We start from the raw sequence: 23,560 nt of genomic DNA, 5'->3' as shown, positions 1-23,560 counted from the left end.
TCACTATGTGTCTTTTAAATTGCCTACATTACTCTGTATTTGCAGCACTGTATATACAATAGAGAGACAGTAGAGAGAGTTAAACACCTCCAGAAGACAATTTGGAACTGCTATTGACATGAATGACTTTGTAAGTAATTCTAGGTCTAGTTAATTTGAAGATGACTACTTAATCTTCATCCTTTATGCTGGGAATATATAAAAGGAATACTCCATTCACAGTCTTTAGTCAGGTGACCTGTATCTCTCTCCTCTTCCTTTAACAGGGATTAACTTCTCCCTGTGTTAACAGGGAATTGATACCCTTCAGCAGTGTCTTTATGTTTTGTCCTCCCCTCCTTTATTTTTAAATTTTTTATTATTTTTTTAAAATGTGCTAGCTAGAACAGACTATTCATTTGGATTGTTTAAGCAACAGACATTTCTTAAATTTTCAGACCTAAGGAACATTACACGGCTCAAGCTTATCATAAACACAGAGATTTGCTTTAAATGTTAACAATACTTGACTTTGCCATGGAGGAGTGCTAATTAAAGGAAAAACAAGAAGCATCTGTAAAATATTACATCATTCAGTTAGAAAAATGAAAGACATGTTAGAGAATGTGTGGAATAGGGCAACAGGTTTTATTCATCAGCAGTAACCTAGAATTTTGCTTTTTGTAAGCACAAAAATATAGATATAAGTATATTATATTGCTGAAAATGCATTGTGGTATTAAGTTTGTCTTGGTGTTTTGAGCTCTTTTCAGAACAAACTAATTCCTTAGGATTGCAGTAATAAAGGCAGCTATCATATTCCTACTTTACTCCAATGTTATACTATCTCTAATATTTTGGTTAACTATAGTGAAATAAAACTTACCTTAAAAATCAAATCCTTTTTCCCATAATGAAACTCTTTCAGCTGGGCTTGGATCTTTTTTGACTGAAAGTGAGGATAATAAAATCAGGTTTTGTTTTTTTTTTTAATTTTAAATATTAAAAAAATCATAGTGAATTCTGAGAACTGCACTATCTAGATCAGATTTAGAATGCTCCCCTCCAAATAATTGTCAATTGCTTTTCCAGGTTCACAAGTCAAACCAATTTAAAGTACTGAGGAAAATGTTAAATGGCACTCATGTAAAGCACATACCTGAGTTAATACTATAAAGAATAGCTGTTGGGCTTACACATTTTAGACACGAGCATTATTAAGACATGTATTTAGCCATGAACATATTAATACTTTCCATGAAGCATAACTGAAGGTATCACCTTCAAAGTAAGCATTCTTAGAAGTAAAAAGGCTCTGTAGGCTTACACAGCTCTTCGTAAAGATCAGGTTGTTCCAGATGGTATCCAAAGGAACTACATTCTCAGTTTTTAACCATGCCCTTGAAAACAGGCATAGTTATGCTTACTTGTATCAGTTTAAGATGATATCTATTTTAAATATTGTTAAATATAACATTAAATAATTCTAAGTAATAGTCTATATATTTTTTTATTAATTTAAACAAAATATAATATAAATGGATTTTTTGTACTAAACACAACTATCCAAGGAACATTATTCACTATTTATCTAATGTTATGAATAAGGAATAGTGATTGGCTCATGCAAATGAGAAGGAGTTATTAAGTATGGTGGGAAGAAGTTCTGTTAAGGTTTACAGTTCTTTTGAAATGTACTTCTGTGGTTCCAATTTAGTTTTGAACCCTTTAGTGTTCTCCCCTCCATTCTCCCTTTCCCCTTTTGTGCTTACTGCCTAGCAGCTATAGCTGACAGGGCTGTCAAAACATAGCAGGGGACGGGGGTGGCCCATACATTTGCCACTTTCGAGAGGTGGCAGGGAGTGGGGGACATTTGTTGCTGGGAGGCTTGGCCACCAATCGAGATGAGAGAGAGGCTCCACCAACAAATGGCACAGAGGATTGACTGACAGATCATGGGAGGAGCCAAACCTACATATATGGGCAAAGCCACAAACTGTGGGAAGTGCTGGAAGGACATATAAACACTGTCATTAATATTAATGAGGCTGATGCAACCATGCCCATGTAAAAAGTGGAAATGCCATTTTGTGGGCAATCCTCTGGTGAGCAGAAACAGTCCCAGTACTCTCCCAACACTGCCACCCCACCCCACCCTTTGCTCTGTAATTTTAATGGGTTCTAATTAAATTTTACTTACTCATTCCCACCTGGGGTCTGACTCATTTATAACATCTAAGAATACTCTCAAAATAATAATTTGTTTTTAATAAAATCCACAGTCCCAACTGATACTCAATAAATTTTCTTGTATTAATTAATGCCAAGTGTTTTGAAGTCCTTGGAATAGATTAGAAGTCTGTTTCACATTTACTGAAAGAGCATTCCATAAACCTAACATATCACAAAAGTAGTGTATCTTTCATAAGCTGGAACTTTTTGAAAGATTTTTTTCTCTTTCCAACTGACGCAGTCAATTTCAATGACAGACTTTTGGGAAGGCTGAATGAATCTAAGTATAAAATTTTAAAACCTGCTTTAAATGTTTAAATAGTAAGGCCAAACCTGTTATGGTATTCTGTAAAATCTGAAATAAATAGCCAAAATCAGTCCAGCAGAATTCTTTGTTCTCTGATTTCATCTGCTGTTACTTAATTCAATAGCACTGTCCTCTGACTGAGGCATTGCAATTAGTTGAGCTACGGAGTATATTCCACATCACCTATAGACCAATGAGAATTTTAATTGTTCTGAGAGCTGTGTTTAATAAAATGTACAGTTTCTGTGATATACAAGGTATCCAAATAGGCTGTAGAGGAATCTGAGAGTTACAATTAAGGTATAACTAATTTGATAAATATGAAGCCTGTGATGAAATTAAAAGTCATAAAGCTAAATACATTCAGTGCAGGTCCAAAACATGTATGACTTGTAACTCTTTGTGATAACATTTGGTTATTTTGGAGATTTTCTGTGCTTCAAGGGAGAGGACCTTTCAGTAGAGTCAGACAGATAAAATTACTATTAAACAAAGGCCTTTAAGATGCAGAGTCTGGTAGTATTGCCCTGGCATGTGTTCCTTTCTGTGTCCTGGAAACTCCAGTGTTTGCACTACTCTGCCTCCCTCTCTAAGGCTCTGACTTCTTGGAGAAGAGAATCCAGCAATGCAAAAACTGTGCATCACAAGCATGCTCCCACTAATGCAACTAGACAACAAGGAATCACTGTCTCTGCATGCAGCCTGAGGGAGCAAAAAGAAGCAGGATCTCCCTGATAGGCAACTCTACCCGCAAAAGATATTGGATATAATAACTAATAACTGAAAAGATACTGAGTTTACACAGTTGTTATGCTTTGTGAGTATAGTACCTAATTAAAAACAGAAAACACACTGTGTTTCTCTGGATGGCACAACCTAACTGGCAAAATGATGACCAAAAAACGATGATGCTGCAGCATTTCTGTTTGTTCCAATGGCAACATGCTTAATAGCTGCAAATTTACCAGGATGATTCATAAGGAGATTCTCACACTTCGAAATACACACACAGTCTGCTCTCTTGACTATTATCTAATTTAAGTTTAATTTTCTGATGATCTCTTTGAAGCCTTGAATACTTCATTCAATTAACTGAAATCATCAATGTCTTGTATAGCAACATGCTAAAGGTAAAAAACTTATTCCATAACCTGTTCTTTAACTTGTAAATGCATGAAGGGTACAAGATATCTGAAAAGACAGCAGGTATGAGAACTGTCTAGGGTACATTTAAGAGGTTTAATCATTTCTCATATGTATCTCATAGAATTGTACTGATTTAGAAAAAAAATACAAACAAATCCAATTTCAAACTTCCTGTAGGAACAATAGGATAGACAATAAGATCACCAATATTCAGCAGAAGAATATTACCCACACCCATCTTTCCACATGTGAAATGTTCAGGTATTCCTAAAGAGAGTAAAATTGAAGTAAGTGCAGAACATGTGAGCAATTTATTACAATATTATTTTTATCACTACAATTTATGTGACTGCCATAAAGAGATAAATAAATGTGACTGCCAGGGCTTGTCACACTGTAATAAAATTAAATTGTCCTTAGGCTTCATCCTTAAATGAAAATATTAAAAGAGACATAATCAGAGAAAAGCTCTTCAAGTTAATTGCCAAAGGTTCAAGTATTATGCAGCTAGGTGTGGTGGTTTGGTGCCCACCAAGGCCACACTATCACTTCTCTCCTGAACTGGCCAGGAGACAGAAAATAAAGCAATAGGTTCATGAGTTAAGGATAGAGAGAAATTGCTCACCAATTATCATCATGGGCAAAAAATAGTTGACTTGGGGAAATTAACTGAATTTATTACCAATCAAAATCAGAGCAGAATAATAAGAAGTAAAAGAAATATTAAAAACAGCATCCCTCCCTCTGCTTCCCAGCTTCTACCTGCTCCTCCTTCAGCAGCACAGGGAGATAGGGAATGAGAGCCCCCAGTTATATACATTTCTGTAGCTGCTTCCTCCTCAGGGAGAGTATTTCCCCTGCTCCGTCAAGGGGAAATGTATTTCCATAGGAAACACTCCTCTACAAACTTGTTCAATGTTGAGTCCTTCCCATGGGCTACATTTCTTTACAAACTGCTCCGGCATGATCCCTTTTCATGGGGTGCAGTCCCTCAGGAACTTGTTGCTCCAGCATGGGTCCTCCATGGGGTCAGAAGTCCTACCAGGAAACTTGCTCCAGTGTGGGCTCCTCTTTCGTGGATCCACAGGTCCCTGCTCCAGAACTGGTTTCTCACAAGGTCACAACCTTCTTTTCGGGCATCAACCTGCTATGATATGGGGCTACTCCATAGGCTGCAGGTGGATCTCTGCACTCCTGTTGGTATTTCCATAGGCTGCACGGACACAGTTACTTCACCATGGCCTTTTGTCCCACAGACTTCAGGGGAATCTTAGCTCCAGTGCCTGGAGCAGCTCCTCTCCCTCCTTCTGTACTGACCTTGGTATACATCAACAATTATTACTGTGCAATAACTTTTTTCTTTCTTAAATAGGCCAGTGGTAGATTCACAGTAGAGCCGACTGCTGGCAGTGTTGGACACAGGGGAAGCTTCTGGAAGCTTCCCAGAATAAGCCACCCCAATAGCTCTCTCCACTACCAAAACCTTGTCTTGCAAACCCCATACACTAGAAGCTGAAAAAGAGAGGAAATCAGAAAACTATTTGCAGACACTGCTGTTTTGTTAAGCAGTAAAGAAAGAAAACACATCTGTATTCCTATATTGTGACATGTTTAAAAGCAACAATAGGGATAAAGGAAGATAAAAGATTTTGAAAAATTTAAAAAAATACTACTAACCCTATTACTTTCTACCTTTGAAAATTTATCAGAAACTTGACCTCCTAAGTACTGATCTCTAAGTTAAAATGTAGAGAGACTAATGAAAATGCATTCAACTATAATTAGGAAAATTTTAGTACAGAAGAAATTTTTTATGCTTTGGTTTCATTCTGGAAAGGTGCAATGACCTCAACAGAAATTATATATGCAAAAAACCCAGACTAAAGTAATGTGAGTAAATCAGATTCACATGTAATAGCTTTTATAAATGAAAAGTTAAATAAAGGGAGTGTTCACATGAGTGCAGGTACTTCTACATTGAGGAATTTGCCAAAACCAGGGCTCTTGTATCATTGACTATCTATCTGACTCTTCAGTGGAGGGGAGATTTCTTTCACTCAGTTTCATAAAGTGACCCTTTTTCCTATGAAATAATTAAACATTCTGTGAATCAATAATAATAGATCTTTCCTGTCTCTATGTTAATTTCAAAACAGGCCTTTGGCAATTCCTGTCTTAGTGTAAATATGGACATCATGGAAATGAAATCAGTTTTTTATATGTTATAGATGTGTATATCTATAGAGTTATATCATAGGCATGCCCGGATGATTTTATTTGTCTAAAACTTGAGTTTGCAACTGGCTTTTTAATACATTTGAGCTACTTCTTGTGAAGTCACGGAAATGAGCTGGGATGAGAGCACTTTAAGTAAACACTCACCATATAAGCATAATATATATCCTGTATTCTGGTGTGTATATATATATATATATATATATATATATATATTCTTGTGTATATGTATAATACACCAGAACCTCAGTACAAAAGACATTGCTGCAAACTTCTTTTGAGTACATTAGATTTATAATAGAGAGGAATCTTCCTTACCTCTTCTGCATGAATACCACAAAGCTTGTTTCCTGACAAGAGCTTGTTTTTGAGGCTTTTGTTCTGAGTGGGACAAAAAAACCCAAAACAATTTATTAGTAAGTGTTACTAAAATATTAAGGGACCCTTTAACTATTTGATCATACAGAATTTGTTTTATATATGGATAACATCTTCAAGTCATCAACAAAGATATAAATAAGACAAGAGAGATTAATCAAGGCATAGTATCCTGTTACAGAATTCTAAAAGGCATTTCCATTAAAATTTGCTTCAACAGCAACAGGAGTGTTCATAGAAACCTTTCCAGTACACTGACAATGGAAAGCAATTTAGATTTAATATGCTGAGGTGCAAAAGGGCAGAAAAACCCCTCTAATCCTTGCTTGGTGCCAACTTCATAGCTCAATATTATTTTCTGTAAATCATTGTAACAACTGAGTAGTAGGGCCAGGTCTCATCACTTGACCTTGATGATCAAAATCAAGGGGTGTTTTTGCTAAATTTCATAATTTAAAATGGCAAGTAATCAAAACCAGTAGAAAGTTACCTGATACAGCATTTTGCCAACTCAATATGGTTTTTCATGTAGGATTTTAAAATTTATTTCTTCTCATTTTCAGGGAAAATAGCAAACCTTGACAATATTAATTCTTAATAGTTATTATTTTTCCAGTCTGCACTCATATTATCCCACGAACAGTCAAGGGTAAAGATTTCTCTGCAGTGTAAATATCCTTTAAAACTGGTCAAAACCATAAGTATTCAATAGGCCGATCTGCAAGTGCCGAACATAACACACTTAACATTAAAAAGAGATTAAAAGAATACAAAAACCAACTATTCCTGTGTTAATGAACTGTAAATATACAAATAGAAACAGAACCCATGACATTTCAGGAATGTATGTTTATTACTGAATAGTAATAGCTTTCTTGCACATTGTGCACAAGAACAAGCTGTCATTTGAGCAAAAAATGTAATTCCCTCTGGTTCAAATTTAGGTCCACACCCCACTGAAACACTGGAAGCTTTAATTCCAGAATTAGAAGCTTTGAGTTTCTCCTGAAGAAACCCCTTTTTTATTAAAGCAAATTCAAAGAAATGAAAATTTCATTTGAAACTTCATTTTTATGAATCCAAAATAATGAGGAGATTTGACATAATTTCACATTTCACTACTGCTGTCTACCATGCAACAGTATACACTAATGAAGAAACAATAAATTTTTCCTAGCTGTTTGACATGGATGGCCATAGTTCTCTGATACAAAAGAAAGGAACTAAGATGTTAGTTCAAATGAGACAATCCAGCAATCCACATTCTGTCTTTAAAAACATGATTTGCAAAGACCTGGGTGTTGCTATAGTGTCACAGTCAATTACTTCTTTTGGTTAATTTGAAAATTTATGTTGTAACTCTACAAAGAGCAAATACCCTATTGTACTAACCACTATAGAAATACAGAGTAAGACAACTGGGTCTGACAAAAAAAAAAGGACTGTATAGCAGATACAAGATGAACAAAACAAAAATCAAAGACATGAAGTACACTTGACACATCTATTGCTCACCAGGGGTACACCTAAAGAACTGCGTTGTACTTGCGAACACAAAGTGAATGTTTGAATGTTGAAACCACATCTTAATGGTTTCACATAAAGATCAGCATCACCTTCCGGGATGATGGTGAAACAGGTAAGTCAAAGGAACCATTTCATTAGGGATTTGCACTTAGTTTCTCAGGAGATAAATTCATCCCTTTGGTTTGACTAACTCATTATCCTCTAGTCCCTCTATAGACTGGTGATGGTTGATTCAGTAGAACTGTGTCCATATTTCAGAACCACGGTAAGAATTAATTGTAATCACTACATTTTTATTCATTTATCTTCCTTTTGCCCAGTATAAACTACTGTAAGAAATAATTTTTAATAATACATTAGTCTTTTGGAAGTAATTTCTACATAGGCGATGTTGAAAATACCATGCAGTAACCCAGAATTTGAAGAACTGTGTGGCAACAGGACACAATGTACTAGATGGTTGTTGCAATTTCCACATTTATGTTCCAAATAAACCTGCCAAAAGTATATAATTATACATATACAGAATTTGTCCAAAACCAAAACTTGATGAAAATATTTAAAGTTAGGAGATTGAGTCTGTTTTGGAGATTTAGCTAGGTTTAACATAATTTACCAATTCTGTCTTATTATCCCATCTATTTGCAGCAGAATCACACAGCAGGGTTATTGGAATGCAAGAAAAATAGTCCTGATTTGATCTGAACTTAATGATGTTTTTAGAAATGAGAGCAAGTATTGAAAGCTAGTATTATCGAGAGTATAATAAGTAGGAGCTTGTCAGAAGTAGATGACTACTTCTTACCTACATTTTGGGTGATTTTATGTTACTTCATAAGTCACATATCACTGATAAAAATAGCTTTGCATCCTGATTAAGAAGTATTAATTTTTTATAGCAGAATATGAAGCACACCAGTAAAACCATATGATGTATAACAGACCCTCTTTTAAAAAAAAATAAATTCTGAATTAAAATCTTCTTTCTTCTTCTGAAAGAAGTATGATCAGGTACATAATCTGGAAGAATATGTCCCTTTTGCTAGGAGGGAGCTATTCAAAGTCAGATTAATTAATCAATGAAATCTTAAATTTACAAAGGTCTATTGATTCAGTACAGAAGTTCTGACTTCTAAGACTTATAAGGATTAAAGATTATGCTCATTTTCCTATTAAGCATCCCTCAAAGAGCAACAACAAATAAACTAATTAGAATTTTACACCTTTTTATTTCAAATACTTCATTTGTAACTAAGTAATTTAATGGAAAAGATCTTAGACACTTCAAGCTGAAAAGGAATTAAATATCTGTAAACATATCTTTAGTAATCAATTTAAAATTATATAGAATAATTATTTTAATTAGGAAGGGCCTTCTAGACTTAGAGTTAAAATATCATTATAGTCAAAATAAATAGGTATTTTAATTTATTTGAACATCTTAGAAAGCTTATAGCAAAAGCTAAAAGCTGGAGTATTCGCATGCAATCATATCATTAAGCCAAGTTACTGTTGTACCCAATTCTTACTTTATGAAATATTTTAGCTTATTTGCACCATTTGCACCAGTAGTTTCAGTGCATTCATGTAGTGGTTTAGGTTTGCCAATTTCAGTTTCCTAGCAAATGCACCAAATAATACAATGGTTTTAGTGCTGGCTAAAATTGCCAGTGCACTTACTAGAATTATTTACTCATTTCTTGCTCTGAGATATGAATTAGGAGAAAGGCAAAGCAGGCTCAAACTTAAGAGGTATAAAGGAAACTTTATTAACAGAACTAAAAGAATAAGAAGAATCAGAATAATCAGAACACTTTTCCTCCCCTCCAGAACACTTTTCTTTCCCAACTGACAATGTAGAGACAAAATCTGGGATTTTCAATTAGTTACCATCTCTACAATAGTCATTCATCAGTTCTTGTAGGGAGAGGTGTTTTCTCTTGCCATGCCATGGAGACTTCTCCACAAGAAATAGTTCTCTTGTTGTTCTTTAATTTCCACAAATAGCAGCTGCCCGGAAAAATCTGCAATTGTGAAGTTTCTTCCATTTTCATTTTCAGCCTTCCCATAGATGAGTTAATGGGCAATGTCAACTTATGGGGTATTATTTTAAGGACGAGCTGTTCAAAAGCAAAGGTTGTCTTAATCTAACTCTGGGATCATCTTCATCTCTGGGAACAGAGGTCTTCTTCTTCTTTTCCTGGGGGCAAAGGGTCGTCATAACTTACATCTGTCTCTCTCTGTTCAAGCTTCTCATGGCATCACAGCTACTTCAACTCCTTTCTTCTCTTTGTTCTACCTTCTCATGAGATCAAAGCTACTTCAACATCTGCTTTGCTTCATTATGGATGCCTCTGCTTATATCTACAACTTGAACACTCCATCCCCCCCATACTTTTTCATGAATGAAAGGGGATATTTTAGTGTATCATAGTCTTCTCAGGAAGGAGCTCTCGTAATAATCTCTTCCGTGACCTCTCATATAATATATGAGAGATATAACAGATATTCTGTTTGGGTTAGGAGACATGCAAACAAATCCCTGATATCATCAGGAGCTAGTGTGTTTGAGGAAAAGGTGGCCTTTAAAAGCCCTTTAAAATATTCACTTTTTCTCCCAAACTCCTTCTGAGCCTTGCAAAGCTCCTTTATGCTGATAATCAAAAACCTGCCATTTAAGGGTTCTTCTTGTTTGGGTACAGGTAACAGGTGCAGCAAAGGGGACGGTCTCTTGTTCCAGATTCTGTGTTTTGGACTCGTGGCTTCCAGTCCCCATGCCAGTGTGGGAACTTGAAGCTAGAAGAGAATGAGAGCTACCAGAGAAGGAGAAGGGAGCAGGGGTGGGACAGCAATTGGAATGGGAGTTGCTGTTCACAGGTGACATCATGGGAACAGCTGACATCATGGGAGTGGGAGGTGGAGCTGCTGGAAAGGAAGGGGGGGGATACCCAGTGAAGGGGTGGAGTTTGGGGAGAGGGGAAGAGAAGGAGGGGCATGTGTAGAGGCAGGGTCAGAGGATGAGAAGGGGTCGGAAGGAACAGGGTGAAAGGGATTCTGGGAAGAAAAGCACAAGGTGAGGGCCAAGCCATGTAGCTTCCACCATCTTGTGTCTATTGAGGGTCATTCTGAGGGGCAAAGGAGGACTCAGGGAAAATTTGGGAATCTCCTTTGGGGGCATTAACTTGAATTGGAGGATTAACAACTGGGTAAGAGGGGTTTAGGAAAAGGTCCTTGACAATGTGGCCATCGCTCTCAAGGCAAGGGTACCGAGAAGGTTGTGGGAGGCCAGGGAGTCGGTAGCTCTCCTGTGCTTCATTGCGGTTTGCCTGGCACAGACTTCCAAATGCAAGGGACAAGGATTTTGGATCACAGGATGGGGGAGCTGGGGGCATTGGTTTGAGCCTTTCCTCCACTTTCTTCATCTATCACTGATCGAATTAGCACAAACAATGAAAAGAATTTGGCAACCATCACCTTTATTTGTCAAGGCTGTTAATTTACTCCCAACTACATCCCAGAAAAGGATGTTTGGTATTTCCTCAGGGGATACCCTTGGAAAGTGGAGGAAAAGCCACTGAACAAACTTTTTTAACAACCCTTTTGAAAACTTTCATTTCCCACTGTCCAGGGCACTCAAAATTTGAAAATAGATCCCTCTCTTTCATACCCATTTTCCTTGATGTTAAGCTGCTGGCACAGCAAAAATCCACCCTCCCCTGCAGCAAAAGAAAGAGCAAACTAAAGATAAAATTTCCAGGGCCAGTCTCAGGGACAAGGTGGTTTCCGCAGCCAATTATTGTGGCCCGTAGGTTCATGGCCCCCTCTCCACCACCCCTGGGGCACAATGCACCCTTCCCACAACTTGTGAGTACCCTCAGCCTAACTTGGGGTATACTTACCCTCCTTTGGTCCACTGGATAGGGGCTGCAGGGAAGTCCTCCTCAGGGAAGTGGTCCTCTGGATGCTAGAGGGTTATCACTTCCTCCCCCAAAGAGCCACCAGAGAAAAACCGGTCTGCTGCACTCAGAGGCAGAACTTCTTGGATAAAATCCACAGTTCATCCGTGGGGGTCTGTTCACAGGGCCCCACACGGTGGACGCCAACTATCACATTGGGCCAGAGCTTATTTGGCTCTATCACTGTGGCCTGTTCCAGGAGTGGGTCACACCCCAGGAACAGGATGACCCGAGGTGTGACTAGAGTACTTGCTCTACGGCTTTTTGGCTGTCAGTCTGTGCTCGGAGGAGGCAAGGACGAGAGGGAGGTCTTTTGCATGGGATAATAGAGGATTTATTGCTCTACGGAATCTTGGGGGCAAAAGACAGAAAATGTGAATATGCAACAGCTGAAATATGGAGGCGGTTCAAAGGGAGGGTACAAAGCATCAGCTAATCAGAGATATCCTGGGGAGGGTAAAAGGCAGGGTTCACAAAATCATCATCCAATGAGGGAGGTGGGGGGGGGAAAGTTCAGTCACATGGACTAATGAAGTGTCGAAGTTTAGGGGATTTCTGAAGTGGAATTCCAAGCATGTGGTGGGCCTAAGACAGATTGACAGGAGACTCAGGATAGATTGACAACGTAGAGTGTGAGCGTCTCGTTTGGACCAAACCATTAACTTAGGCAATAATAGAACATACCATTAACAAAAAACATATTGCAACACTGTTGTAGTCAGAGGCACAGAGAGTGTGCCCTTATCTCTGATACCTGGCTCTGACATCCAAGAAAACACTGAATTTCATATAACACCCTAAAAACAACTATTAAAATTAAATAGAAAAACAAAGAGTATAAGTGTGTAGATTAGAAAGTTTTCTTAAGTCACTGGGTGGAAAAGTTAAAGTTAAGAGTTTAAACTAGTTTAGAGAGCAAAAGACAAGATAGAAGATTTAAGGTGTTGTCTCTTGTCCTCCTTCTTTCTGCTTTACCTTCTTCTCCTAGAGGTTTTTAGGTAGTAGTAGGTGATTAGATAAAGAATACCACAGTGCAACACGGAAGTGTTGGGTCATTAAGTCACTAAGAAAAACAATTTACTTAGCATTTGTTCATTAAGTAAATAAATATATAAAAAACCTTAAGATCTTTGTTAGCCATTTTACACCTTTCTATAGTAGTGCACATAACTCCTTGTACCTTGTATATATGTAATGCAATTAAAAGAAGAATAAACAACCAAGTCCGAACAAAAGAAAACTGCCTCTCTCTCATCAATCTCAGTCCAAAGAAGAAAAGAACCCAACCACGAACGTCCTATCAAGACAAGTATCATGCATGTCCTACTGTATCAGGTACCGGCTGGCAGGACATGAGATACCTTCAGCCTTGAAGTACCCCTTCTGCATTAGCAGGGAGACTGTCCTCTATAAGGATTGTTGAGTAAATCAGTAAATACTTCATTTATGAAAACATAGGCATAGGACAGTTTGGATGGGCACCCAGGGGTATTCTTAATCTAGAGGCACATAACTCAAATTTAACTTCAATTTAATCACCATTAACCTCTAACGGTTTCTTAAAAGTAATTTAAAAAGATGAAGTCAGGAGTAGGACCTAATTTAGAGGACCCAACTGATATTTTTTGAGCCATTAACACAATGTCTTCATGAATCATTGACCCATCCATGATACTGAACTTACATTTTATGTCAGAATTCCTTGTCTTGGGAAAAGGGTAAGAAAGCAGAATATTCTAATTTAAAATTAGCTATTTTTCCTTGCTTTTGAAAACTGTTTTTCCCTATTTAAGCTCAGCACAGCAAGATCAGATAAGATACTTCATATCAGTCTCCTAAGTATTACCAAAAAAAAATAAAAAACAAGGCCCTGATTACAGCTTAAACTTCTTTGGTTTTTGAGAGCAGATAGCAAATATTTGCAAACTAAACATTTTCAGAAAAAAACCTCAAACCAAACACACTAAATAATATTTCAGCAGAAAACTGAGGAAGTTAAAGACGAGCCTAAAAGAGAGTTGGAGAGAACATTTCTTAGTACTTATAAACCAGCCTAATCAATCAAGAGGACATGGGACACCTCTCCCCTAAGAACATTTAGAACACAAGGTGATCTGTCTGATCATCTTCTAATCAGTTCCTAGTTCTGACATGAATATCATCTTTTCATTAATCCTACCATGAATATGGACCTGACAGAATATCGCAGAATTGTGGAAGGGTTTCAGTGTTATTTGGGTCATACTTGAAAATTACAACAATTCAATATTGAAAAAATATATTGAAAAATAAACATTTTCTTGGTAATTTTTAGATGTATTTTATGTGATAATTCAATGTTCTTTAAGATTGTTCCCACAAAACACATTTCTCTGTAGAAATACCACTTTTCCTGTTAATGACTTGATTGACTACCTGTGCTCAGCAAAGAAAATAGGTAAATTGTTGATTATTACCTCAGACAAAATATTATTAAACAACTTTAATAATAGGCTGTACAGTGTAACACTGAAATTAGACAGACCACCATTCTGAATTATATTAAAAAGGACAAACCCCCAAATAGCCAAAGTAACAAAGCAGATGTGTTGGTTTCCATTCTGAATTTATGCCCCAACACACTATAACATTTGTCAAAGGTATACCTCCAAAGTTTGGCAGTGAACTGTGACTGGAAGAGAAAAGCACATGCTTCCATGTTCAGAAAATGCATTACTAGCATTTTTCTATATCTCTTAGTATACAGGGAACTGTCAAAAGAAGTCTTTTCCTCCTAACCAGGCTATTAGTCTTTATTATAATCTCCTGGCATCCTGCTTTTTGTACACATTCCAAATGTCACCTGTAGGAAAACATTTTAACAGAGTAAAAGCATGATATTTTGGTAAAAGCCTGTCTGCACAACCCAGCTTTCAATCCAGGTGACAATATTAAAGGCAGTGTCCTTGACACTCTCCTGGAATAGTGAGAATAAAGAAAAACAATGGCATTGTGTACTTGGAAAAGAATTTAAAACAGTATGTGTTAACCAATAGTAGCTTGTTAAGCCCCGCAAACCCTGTCGGACCCTATAGAAGTGTGCTAAAGATAGAAATAAACAACGTTCGCTCTACTTCTGTGAAGACTCAGTGAATAGTCTGAGCAGTTTTCCAATACCTGGCACTCTGAACTGGGACCCTTTGCGGGCAAGGGGTACCGGCCCTTTGTGGGCAGAGGGAGCTCGGCAGGTCTGTGCAGCAGGAAGACGTGGAAGCGACTGATGCCAGAGCGGATTCGCAAAGTGGGGAGACATGGAAGAGGATCAGAACCGGGTTGGTGGGTTCACATGCAGTTAGACATGGAAGCGAGCCTAAGCTGGGGAAAACCGGGATGGCAGGCCAGAGATAATTAGGCCTCGGCGCCCAGGGAGGAGGAGCTGCAAACCTCCCCCCATCCACAAGGCTGCTAGCATATTTAGTTTGTGAGGTTTTTTTCTCTCTGTTTTTCCCCTCTGTGAGAGTATGTGGGGTGATGATGAAGGCTTCACTCAAACCTTTTAGAGATAACAGCAGCAGAGCAGCAGCAGAGTGGGCAGTTCACCCCCTCGCCTCTCTCTCTAAGAAAAAGCGCTGGGATAGTACCGTTTGTTAAAAAAGTCATGATTCATTGGTTTCTTAAAATGTTTTTATATGTTGGAGTCTGAAATACAGACTGTGTGCCCTTGTTTTTAATGTTTAGTTCTGGGATTCAAGAGAACACTGAATTTCATATAATATGAAATTCATGAGCATGTTTTCATAGTGATACATGAAAACAAATGTTAAAGTTAGATAGAAAAAGCTAAAAGTGTGAGTGTGTAGATTAGAAAGTTTCTTAAATCACTGGGTGAAAAAAGTAGTTTAGAGAACAGGAGACAATATGGAGGATTTAGGGTGTTGTCTCTTGTCCTTCTTCTTTCTTCTTCATGTTCTTCTCCTAGAGGTTTTTGGGTAGTAGTGAGTAATTGGATAGAAAATGCCACAGTGCATCACAGAGGTGATGGGTCATTGGGTCATTAAGAAAAATAATATACGTGTCTATTGTTAATTGGATAAAAATAGGTATAAAGATTAAAGAACTACGTAGTTCAGGGCCATTTTGTGTATCAGACATGAAGTGTGCCACAAGGCCTTGTTTGTACCATCAGAAGAAAGAAATGTACCAAATTGCAAAGATTAACCTTGTAACCAGCCTGGAGAAACCTGTTAAGTTTTGTAAGGATCCTTCAATAAACACGAGAAACAAGATTCTAACGAGCTCGAGAGTTTACTTCAAATAATAGAAAACTGAGATAGGTGGAACTCCCCACGAGGGAGGATCCCAGAAGAATTCAGCCCAGAGGAGGCTGGGGAATTAGAAAAAAACTGTATCTACAGAGAATTCAGCCCAGAGGAGGCTGGGGAACTATAGAAAGCTGTATTCACAGAGAATTCAGCCCAGAGGAGGCTGGGAGACTATAGAAAGTTATATCCACAGAGGACAGAGCCCAAAGGAGGCAAAGAAAAGAGAGACAGAGGTAACATTTATATACTGTTTTTGAGTTAATTTTGTGTTTTAAGTAATTATGAGTTTATGCAGTTGCAGTTTTTTAGAGTTTTACTAGAGAAATTATTGTGTTTCTTTAAAAAAATTAAAAAAACCTTTTTAAAAATGTTTAGAGTATTAGCAGAAGTAAAAGTTACCTTGTAGTAATTAGTTTTAAAACCTAATGTTGAAATCCTGAATGATTTATAGCTATTAATAAAACAACCTTCCAATTAATGTTATCTACAGAAGATATTCATGGTGTAAATACTGAATGATTTATAGCTATTAATAAAACAACCTTCCAATTAATGTTATCTACAGAAGATATTCATGGTGTAAAAAATAATTAGCTAGGAGAACTTCACTGCACAAAACAAAGTTAAGTTAGCCATATATTATCCATTTGCTTGCCTTTTCCACAATTTTAATAAGGTGATTTCAATGTGAGTCCTTTTGTTATAAAAAATACGTATAACGGCATATATACCGATTTGGACTTTGGATTTTAATTAAAAGTTAGACTTGATGTTTCTGAAAAGTGCTACAAAAGCTGAATGGCAACTTGCCAAATCCTGTGTTGTTGTGGTTTTTCTCTAGTAAAACTGCACTTTAAAAATCCTAACCAATTTAAGCATATAACAAGCAATTCTTACTATGAATATGTATTTTCAGTAATATCTGCAGTTATTGTGAGTTATTTTCAAAACCAGATGACATGGAATTGTGATGTATTTGTTGCATCCTTACAATCTCTAGAGTGAATCCATGTTACTATTATATTGTGTTTAAAAAGTATATACCAAACTTTCAGTTGCCTTTTTTGTAATAATAGAGTAAGATTGAGTTATGCTTTCATTTAATATAAAGTGTTAATAGAATTAAGCAAAATTAAGTTTCACTGTGTTTAAATCTGAGTGGTTTTAAGTTAAGTTTTCTAACGTTGGTATTTTTTTGAGGTTAAGTTTTGTTATTTCCTTTTGTCATAATTAATTTTTACCAGGTTTGAATATTGTTTAATTTAAATTGTCTCACGTTTTGTTAAAAGACACTTGTTTAAACTGCAAAGTATAGCTATTTTCCTAGAGAGATGAAGATGACTATGACTTAAACAGCTGTGATAGAACACTGATGAACACCTGCTTGTAGATAGAGGTGAATGCAGTCTGTGACACCCTTGATTTCATCAGGAGTTCTTTTTTTTGTTGCAATGTCTGTTGTTTTTGTTTTCTATAGGTAACACAAAAGAATAGTGATTGTTATTCACTAGGAAATTTAGACGTTTTTTACCTTATTTTATTTTTGGTCAGTAAGACACGAATGTTCGAAAAATATTATCATTATTTTTTCAGACACTGCTGACATATTCACTGTATAATGTGAATTTATGGATTTTATGATGAGCATTATCTATAGAGTATCATTGTTGTATTTACAGCCAGCTTTTCATATATCTTAACATATCTTTGAGTAATTACCTTTTAGACATGTGTCATTTGAGATCTTTTTGTTTTCTAACTACAGATGCATCTTGGTAAACAAGTTATATAGCTGTTTCTATACAGTTTTCTTGGTTTTTTTACTATTTTCCTTGTTTAAAAAGGCTTGCTTTCAGTGTAGTTTTATTATTTTTCGGTGCTTCCAAAATTCCAAGAAAATGTATCATTACTGAAAGTCAGCTGCCACAAGAGAGGCTTCAGATTAAACCAACTGCTAAATCGTTTAATTGGTCTATTACCTAAGACTTCTGATCATTTGCTTTATACAAATGCCTTTTAACGGTTTGCTGTGCTATAAGCATCTCATAGCTGATATTATTAAGAACCTTGTTTTGAAAATGAGTTAAGAAACATCTTTCCAGTTTAAAGCCTAAGGCCCTGGTCAAGCCTTGACTTTACCTGGATAGAATGTTTGCCAACAGATCAAAATGTCTTCTGTACCAAATCAGTATTTGAGTCACTTTCTGACTTGGCAATTTGACCCTATTAATATGGAAGCTGGATCAATTTTGAAGTGGGATTGGAGAATCATTTCCGGAGGTGGTTGTCCAATCCTTCACTGATTTTGTTGTGTATTTGCAGATTATGGGATGCTGGTGCAGTGTTTTAGTAGTTAATAGTAATTCTATATCACATATATTATTAATAATGTTTATTATCTGATTGATTTCTAACTGCTATAGGTTTTTTTATTCATTGTGTGTATGTTGGAAGTATGTCTCACTTTTTAAAAAATGTGGGGAATTGATGCCCTAAAAGCATTTGATTAGTGTAATATGTGCATTAGAAATTTAGACCACAATTCATTTTGAATAATGAAATATCAAAAATTTAGAAAGATCATATAATCTGAATTTACAATTAAGTGTACCACAGCTAAGCCAAAATGATTCATTAACTTCAAGGGGAGAAATGCCTATGTTTTGTTGACAGGTTCAAAAAGGTCACCTATTCGTCTGACCAGACTGACTGCCTCTGAAAACATGAAACTCAGTGAATGAAGTCACCATGCAGCCTTAGTACTCCAAACAAGATCAGGAGTGGAGCTGCCAGGACACAGTTGTGCCTGAAAAGTTTGCCAACAAAAATTTTATGTTGTCATTATGATGTTGTGTTTTACCAATTTTCTTCAGTTATTCTCTGTTTTAAGATATGAAAGGACGTGTTGTATGAATCTTTCTAACCACTCAGTCTCTATCCATGAACAACTAAAACAGCTGCAAAACAGGTTAAATGCCCTGAAAAAAGTTGATGACCCCATTAGAAGCTGGTTAACTAGCTAAAGCATTACGAAGTAGTTAAAATCTCATATACTAGAAATGAATTCTTGTTATAGTATTAATAGAAATAGTTATTGTAAGCTGTGTGTTATCCTGTATCTATAAAAGCCTGAAACGAATTGTGTCCAAAATCTGGGTTGTGCAAAAAGAAAAAAGGAGGAATTGTAGTAAAACATTTTAACAGAGAGCATGATATTTTGGTAAAAGCCTGTCTGCACAACCCAGCTTTCAATCCAGGTGACAATACTAAAGGCAGTGTCCTTAACACTCTCCTGGAACAGTGAGAATAAAGAAAAACAATGGCATTGTGTACTCGGAAAAGAATGTAAAACAATATGTATTAACCAATAGTAGCTTGCTAAGCCCTGCAAACCCTGTCGGACCCTATAGAAGTGTGCTAAAGATAGAAATAAACAATGTTCGCTCTACTTCTGTGAAGACTCAGTGAACAGTCTGAGCAGTTTTCCAGTAGTCATCTATTGTTGATAATGTTTTCTGAACAGCTGCATTGATGCAAAAGCTACAAAAAGAAATTTGGCTCCAAGTACTGGAGCCGTTTACTGTAGTTGAATGTAAAAAACCCAATTCCATAATTACTGAAGGACTTCAAACTTTTTCCTGTATTTTTTTTTTTCTGCAAAAAGCAAGTTTCAGACTGCTTAATACCAACATTTCCTCTAAATCTATTTTCCTAAGTTAGATCAAAATCTCTTCAGTTCAAGTTACTGAATTTATGTCAGTATGTCAGACTTTATATGTCAGAAGGTCAGCTGTAAGCCTATCTATTTTGCAATGCTTGGCATGTTGAATTAGCATCTCTAAACCAGTATCTTCCCCTTTTTTTACATACTTTCACCTTCCCATTGCAGAGGAAAAATGGCACAATATATTTAATTCTACTCTGTTTCAACTTTCCTTTAATCACCTTTGGCAAGCATTGCTAAGATCAAAAAAACTTTAATTTTTGGTGAAATTTCCAAAATAAAAATACAGCGTTTCAGCCTGTCTACTAGATTAGCTTCACTTTGATTACATATCAAATGTAAATGTCCACATTGCATTTTGTACATAGTAATGTGTGTAATTATACTGCAAACAATGTAATAAAGACAAGTGATGAATTAGAAGAACAAGCTTTTTATATCAGCGATAAACTGTGTTAAACACACACAGAAGGAGAGGCCAGATTGGAAGAGCATTGCCTACCTCACAGACCATGTCTTAGTCATCTGACAGACATAAAGATCTGTATAGACAGATCAAAATATGTGAAGACAAGATGTATTTTAAAATAGATAACAAATATTGCCATGACAAGCTGCAATTTCAACCTTTTTGACATTTTGGATGGGAGCCACTACTTAGTCAAACAGATTGCTGAACATTCCCATTACTTTATCTCCCAACAATATTCAGCTCCTCATGATGCTGATTAAAAGGAGTCTAGATTTTCCCTTAAGACTTCAGCACTTTTTCTCCTGGCTATGACTGTCCAAGTCAAAGCCTTGTGGAAATCATGGCAAGACCGAATAACAGAGAATAGAGCAGCCACTATGTGCAAAGAAGCCTAAGGAACTATTCTTTGTACATTAGGTAGCAATGAAAAGAATTTGCTTTCAAGGTCTGAATTGGAATGCTGTGTAACAAAGTATTTAAAATCTTCTCTGAAGTTTAAAAGGAACTACACAATTTTACATCTATCCTTGAATGGCATCACAATTTAAAATATTTAGCAGGGAAAGCAGATTTTGGTAAACAGCATAGTAAGTAAAATGCTGCTATGCTCCTACTTTCCAAATTCATCTGCTCTGTCTTTTAAGCACAGGAAAGTGGTTTGCAGATAGAAAAAGTTTTCTGTAAGTTTTCTTTCCCTACTTTAATATTTGCAAAATATCAACTGTCACTATGTGATGACTCAAAATTGTATTTAACTCAGTATTTTTTCAAATTGTATTAAAATCTGCTTGATTGTGTTTTCTCTAGATTAACGGCAGTCTAAATACATTGGCAAGGTATTTTTAGGAATGTAAACATGCTTTATGAAAAATAGGGGCTTGTTGTTAGTTTTTTGCTGAATAGAATATAGGCATATTAATTATACCAGCAATTATTCCAATTTTGATTCAACATTCACAGGACCTTTTATACTAAAAAAAAGAACAAAAAATATCTGGTAAGAGAAATAATTCTTCACTTCTACCTCAACTCAAAGCCACTAAAATATTTAGAGGACTATGAAGGTGCATAAAGAATGCTTGTATTCTCCTTGAGATTATCTGAGTACAAAATAATTTGCTGAGTATGGTAACTGATCCATAAAATTATATCAGAATTTACTAGTTTTACTTTCTTGAGATTCCTTCTGGTTTACAAACCAAGACAGCAAAATACTACATGCTGATGGATTGGAAAATTAAATGAAGTTCATGAACCTGGAGAACTATCGTGAATACTTTAAAAACCTCATCTAGTTAAGATGAAAATGTTGCATATCCCAAAATAAAGAGAAAGGCAAATCGCTCCTAAGAAAGACCAGGAAAACTACAACAGAAACAGACATATAGTCTTTCCTTTGAGGACTGCATCAGTATGTTCTATGTCTGACATGAACTGAACTCATTCTCTGCCCCCAGGCACCAGTTAGCAGTGCTAACTAACCTCCGAGAGCACATATGGACATCATAAGTGATGACAAACCTAGCTGTAAACCAAACCGAAACTGTTAGACCAAAAGGAGGAGAAGGGAAGTGATTAATTTGTCTGTCTTGTTATTTAAGATGACTATGCACCAGGTCCATAATTCCTGTATAGGGCCTTGAATTAAACACTGAAATTTTCATGCAGAGAGGTTGGGACTAGATGTTATTTAAGGTCCCTTCCAACCCAAACCATTCTATCTATCTAAGAAATATGAACACATTAAGAAAACCCATCTGCACATAGATGTGAGTGATGCTTCGTCACAAAGGTAGGGAGAGGTAAATTACGTAGAACAGCCCAGGTGCTGTTGACTGGTTCTGTAAGCGGAAAACGCTTACACAGAAAGCAAAAGGCCAAGCATGTCAACTATGCTCTTTAGGTGCAGGTTCTGGGGTGACATGAAAACAGTAAAATTAGCTAGTAAGAACTGAGAAAGAACAATACGCAAATGAACAAACAAACAAAACCCAGTGCAAAACCCAAACAAAAGCCACTGCAAAAAAAAAAAAAAATCATGTATTCTTCAATATGGATCTGAATAATTGCTGTACAGTCAGGTAGCTTAGCTGAAAATAGTTAACTGAATTTCTGTGATTTAAGGCTAAGCAAGTGTCAGACAACAGGCCTTACTGGGTTAGTGTTTTTCATTATTATATAAAATCCAAGCAAGTCACACCCAAAAAGTTATAACCACTCTCACAGATGCCTTTAACATTCTTGTTCATCTTCCCTCTCCCTCTCTCTGTTCTCTAGTCCTTTAATTCACAGTATTAATACCTCAAATTACTAACAGAGTGCCTCTGGGCAGGTCTCTGCCTTACCAGCATTCAGCAACTCAGCAGCTCACCTTTACCTCACAGACTCACAGAATGTGAACTGTCATCCTGCATGACACTCAGCTTGTGGAAGATCTAAGCTTGGCTTTTTTCTCAATGAGTGCAAATTCAGAACTTGTACAGACATCTTTTCAAAGAGATGCTTTTGTCCTGAATTTTTTTTTTTTTTTTTATTTCAGGATCATGACAGAAAAAGTTTAGAAATTTTAATCCCCTCTTCAAAAGTTCAAAAGAAAAAATCTTTGAAGACAATTAGTCTAACAGAATACACACAAAAATCTGTGGATTCATTTTTCACCTTTTTTTTGCCAGCGGATTTCACATTAACACCTTTTTGGAAAAGAGGGGATAAAAAAATGCAATTTATCCAACCCAATGACACCAAATTTAATAGTGTTCTATTAGTTATAGGCAGACAAAGTAAGTAAAGCATCTAGTCAAGAAATTTAATAACTTTTATGCTTATATACTTTTCAGAATTATTGTAGAGATCTGTGTCTAGGTCATAGCAGGTGTACTTCTTACCAATGTTTCTTAAAGCTACAGCTGACTATGCATATTATATAAAAGTGGTATATTTTTATCTGCAAAGTATATTTCAAGATTTCTGAAGGCATCTGGGTTTTCAGAGAAGCAATCTTTTAAAGAACTTACTGCTCAACAGCTCATGTCTCATTATCCATAATTATTTCTCAAAATCCAAAACCCTCACTGGTAATAAAGCTGTGTCATTCCAAATTCCCAGCAGTTTGGACTTACAAATTCCTAACATTCATAGACTTCCATTTCTGGCAAATATGAGTAACTACACTTTGAAATACTAAGAACCAAGGCATAACATTATCACAATTGTAGATTAAATCTACCAACCCAGGCAGATATATGATCCTATTCCCAATTACATTTATTACATTTAATGCAACTGATATATCATTTTACTTTG

General features: G+C 36.3%; 1 protein-coding gene across 2 annotated transcripts in view; it reads right to left on the bottom strand.

Annotated features, from left to right (window-relative positions):
* The window catches only part of LUZP2 (leucine zipper protein 2), a 195,547-nt gene that overhangs the window by 66,083 nt on the left and 105,904 nt on the right, over positions 1-23,560 (bottom strand). For both annotated transcript variants that reach the window (XM_058843627.1, XM_058843636.1), the window contains exons 6-7: positions 6,218-6,280; positions 866-928 (exon numbers count right to left, since the gene is read on the bottom strand). In XM_058843627.1, coding sequence (XP_058699610.1) covers positions 866-928; positions 6,218-6,280 — 126 coding nt within the window. The remainder of the gene's footprint in view (positions 1-865; positions 929-6,217; positions 6,281-23,560) is intronic.

The sequence above is a fragment of the Poecile atricapillus genome, chromosome 1 (genome assembly GCF_030490865.1).
Source record: "Poecile atricapillus isolate bPoeAtr1 chromosome 1, bPoeAtr1.hap1, whole genome shotgun sequence".
NCBI classification, from domain to species: Eukaryota; Metazoa; Chordata; class Aves; order Passeriformes; family Paridae; genus Poecile; species Poecile atricapillus.
The sequence above is the reverse complement of the archived record's forward strand: the minus strand, read 5'-3'. Positions and strand labels throughout refer to the sequence as shown.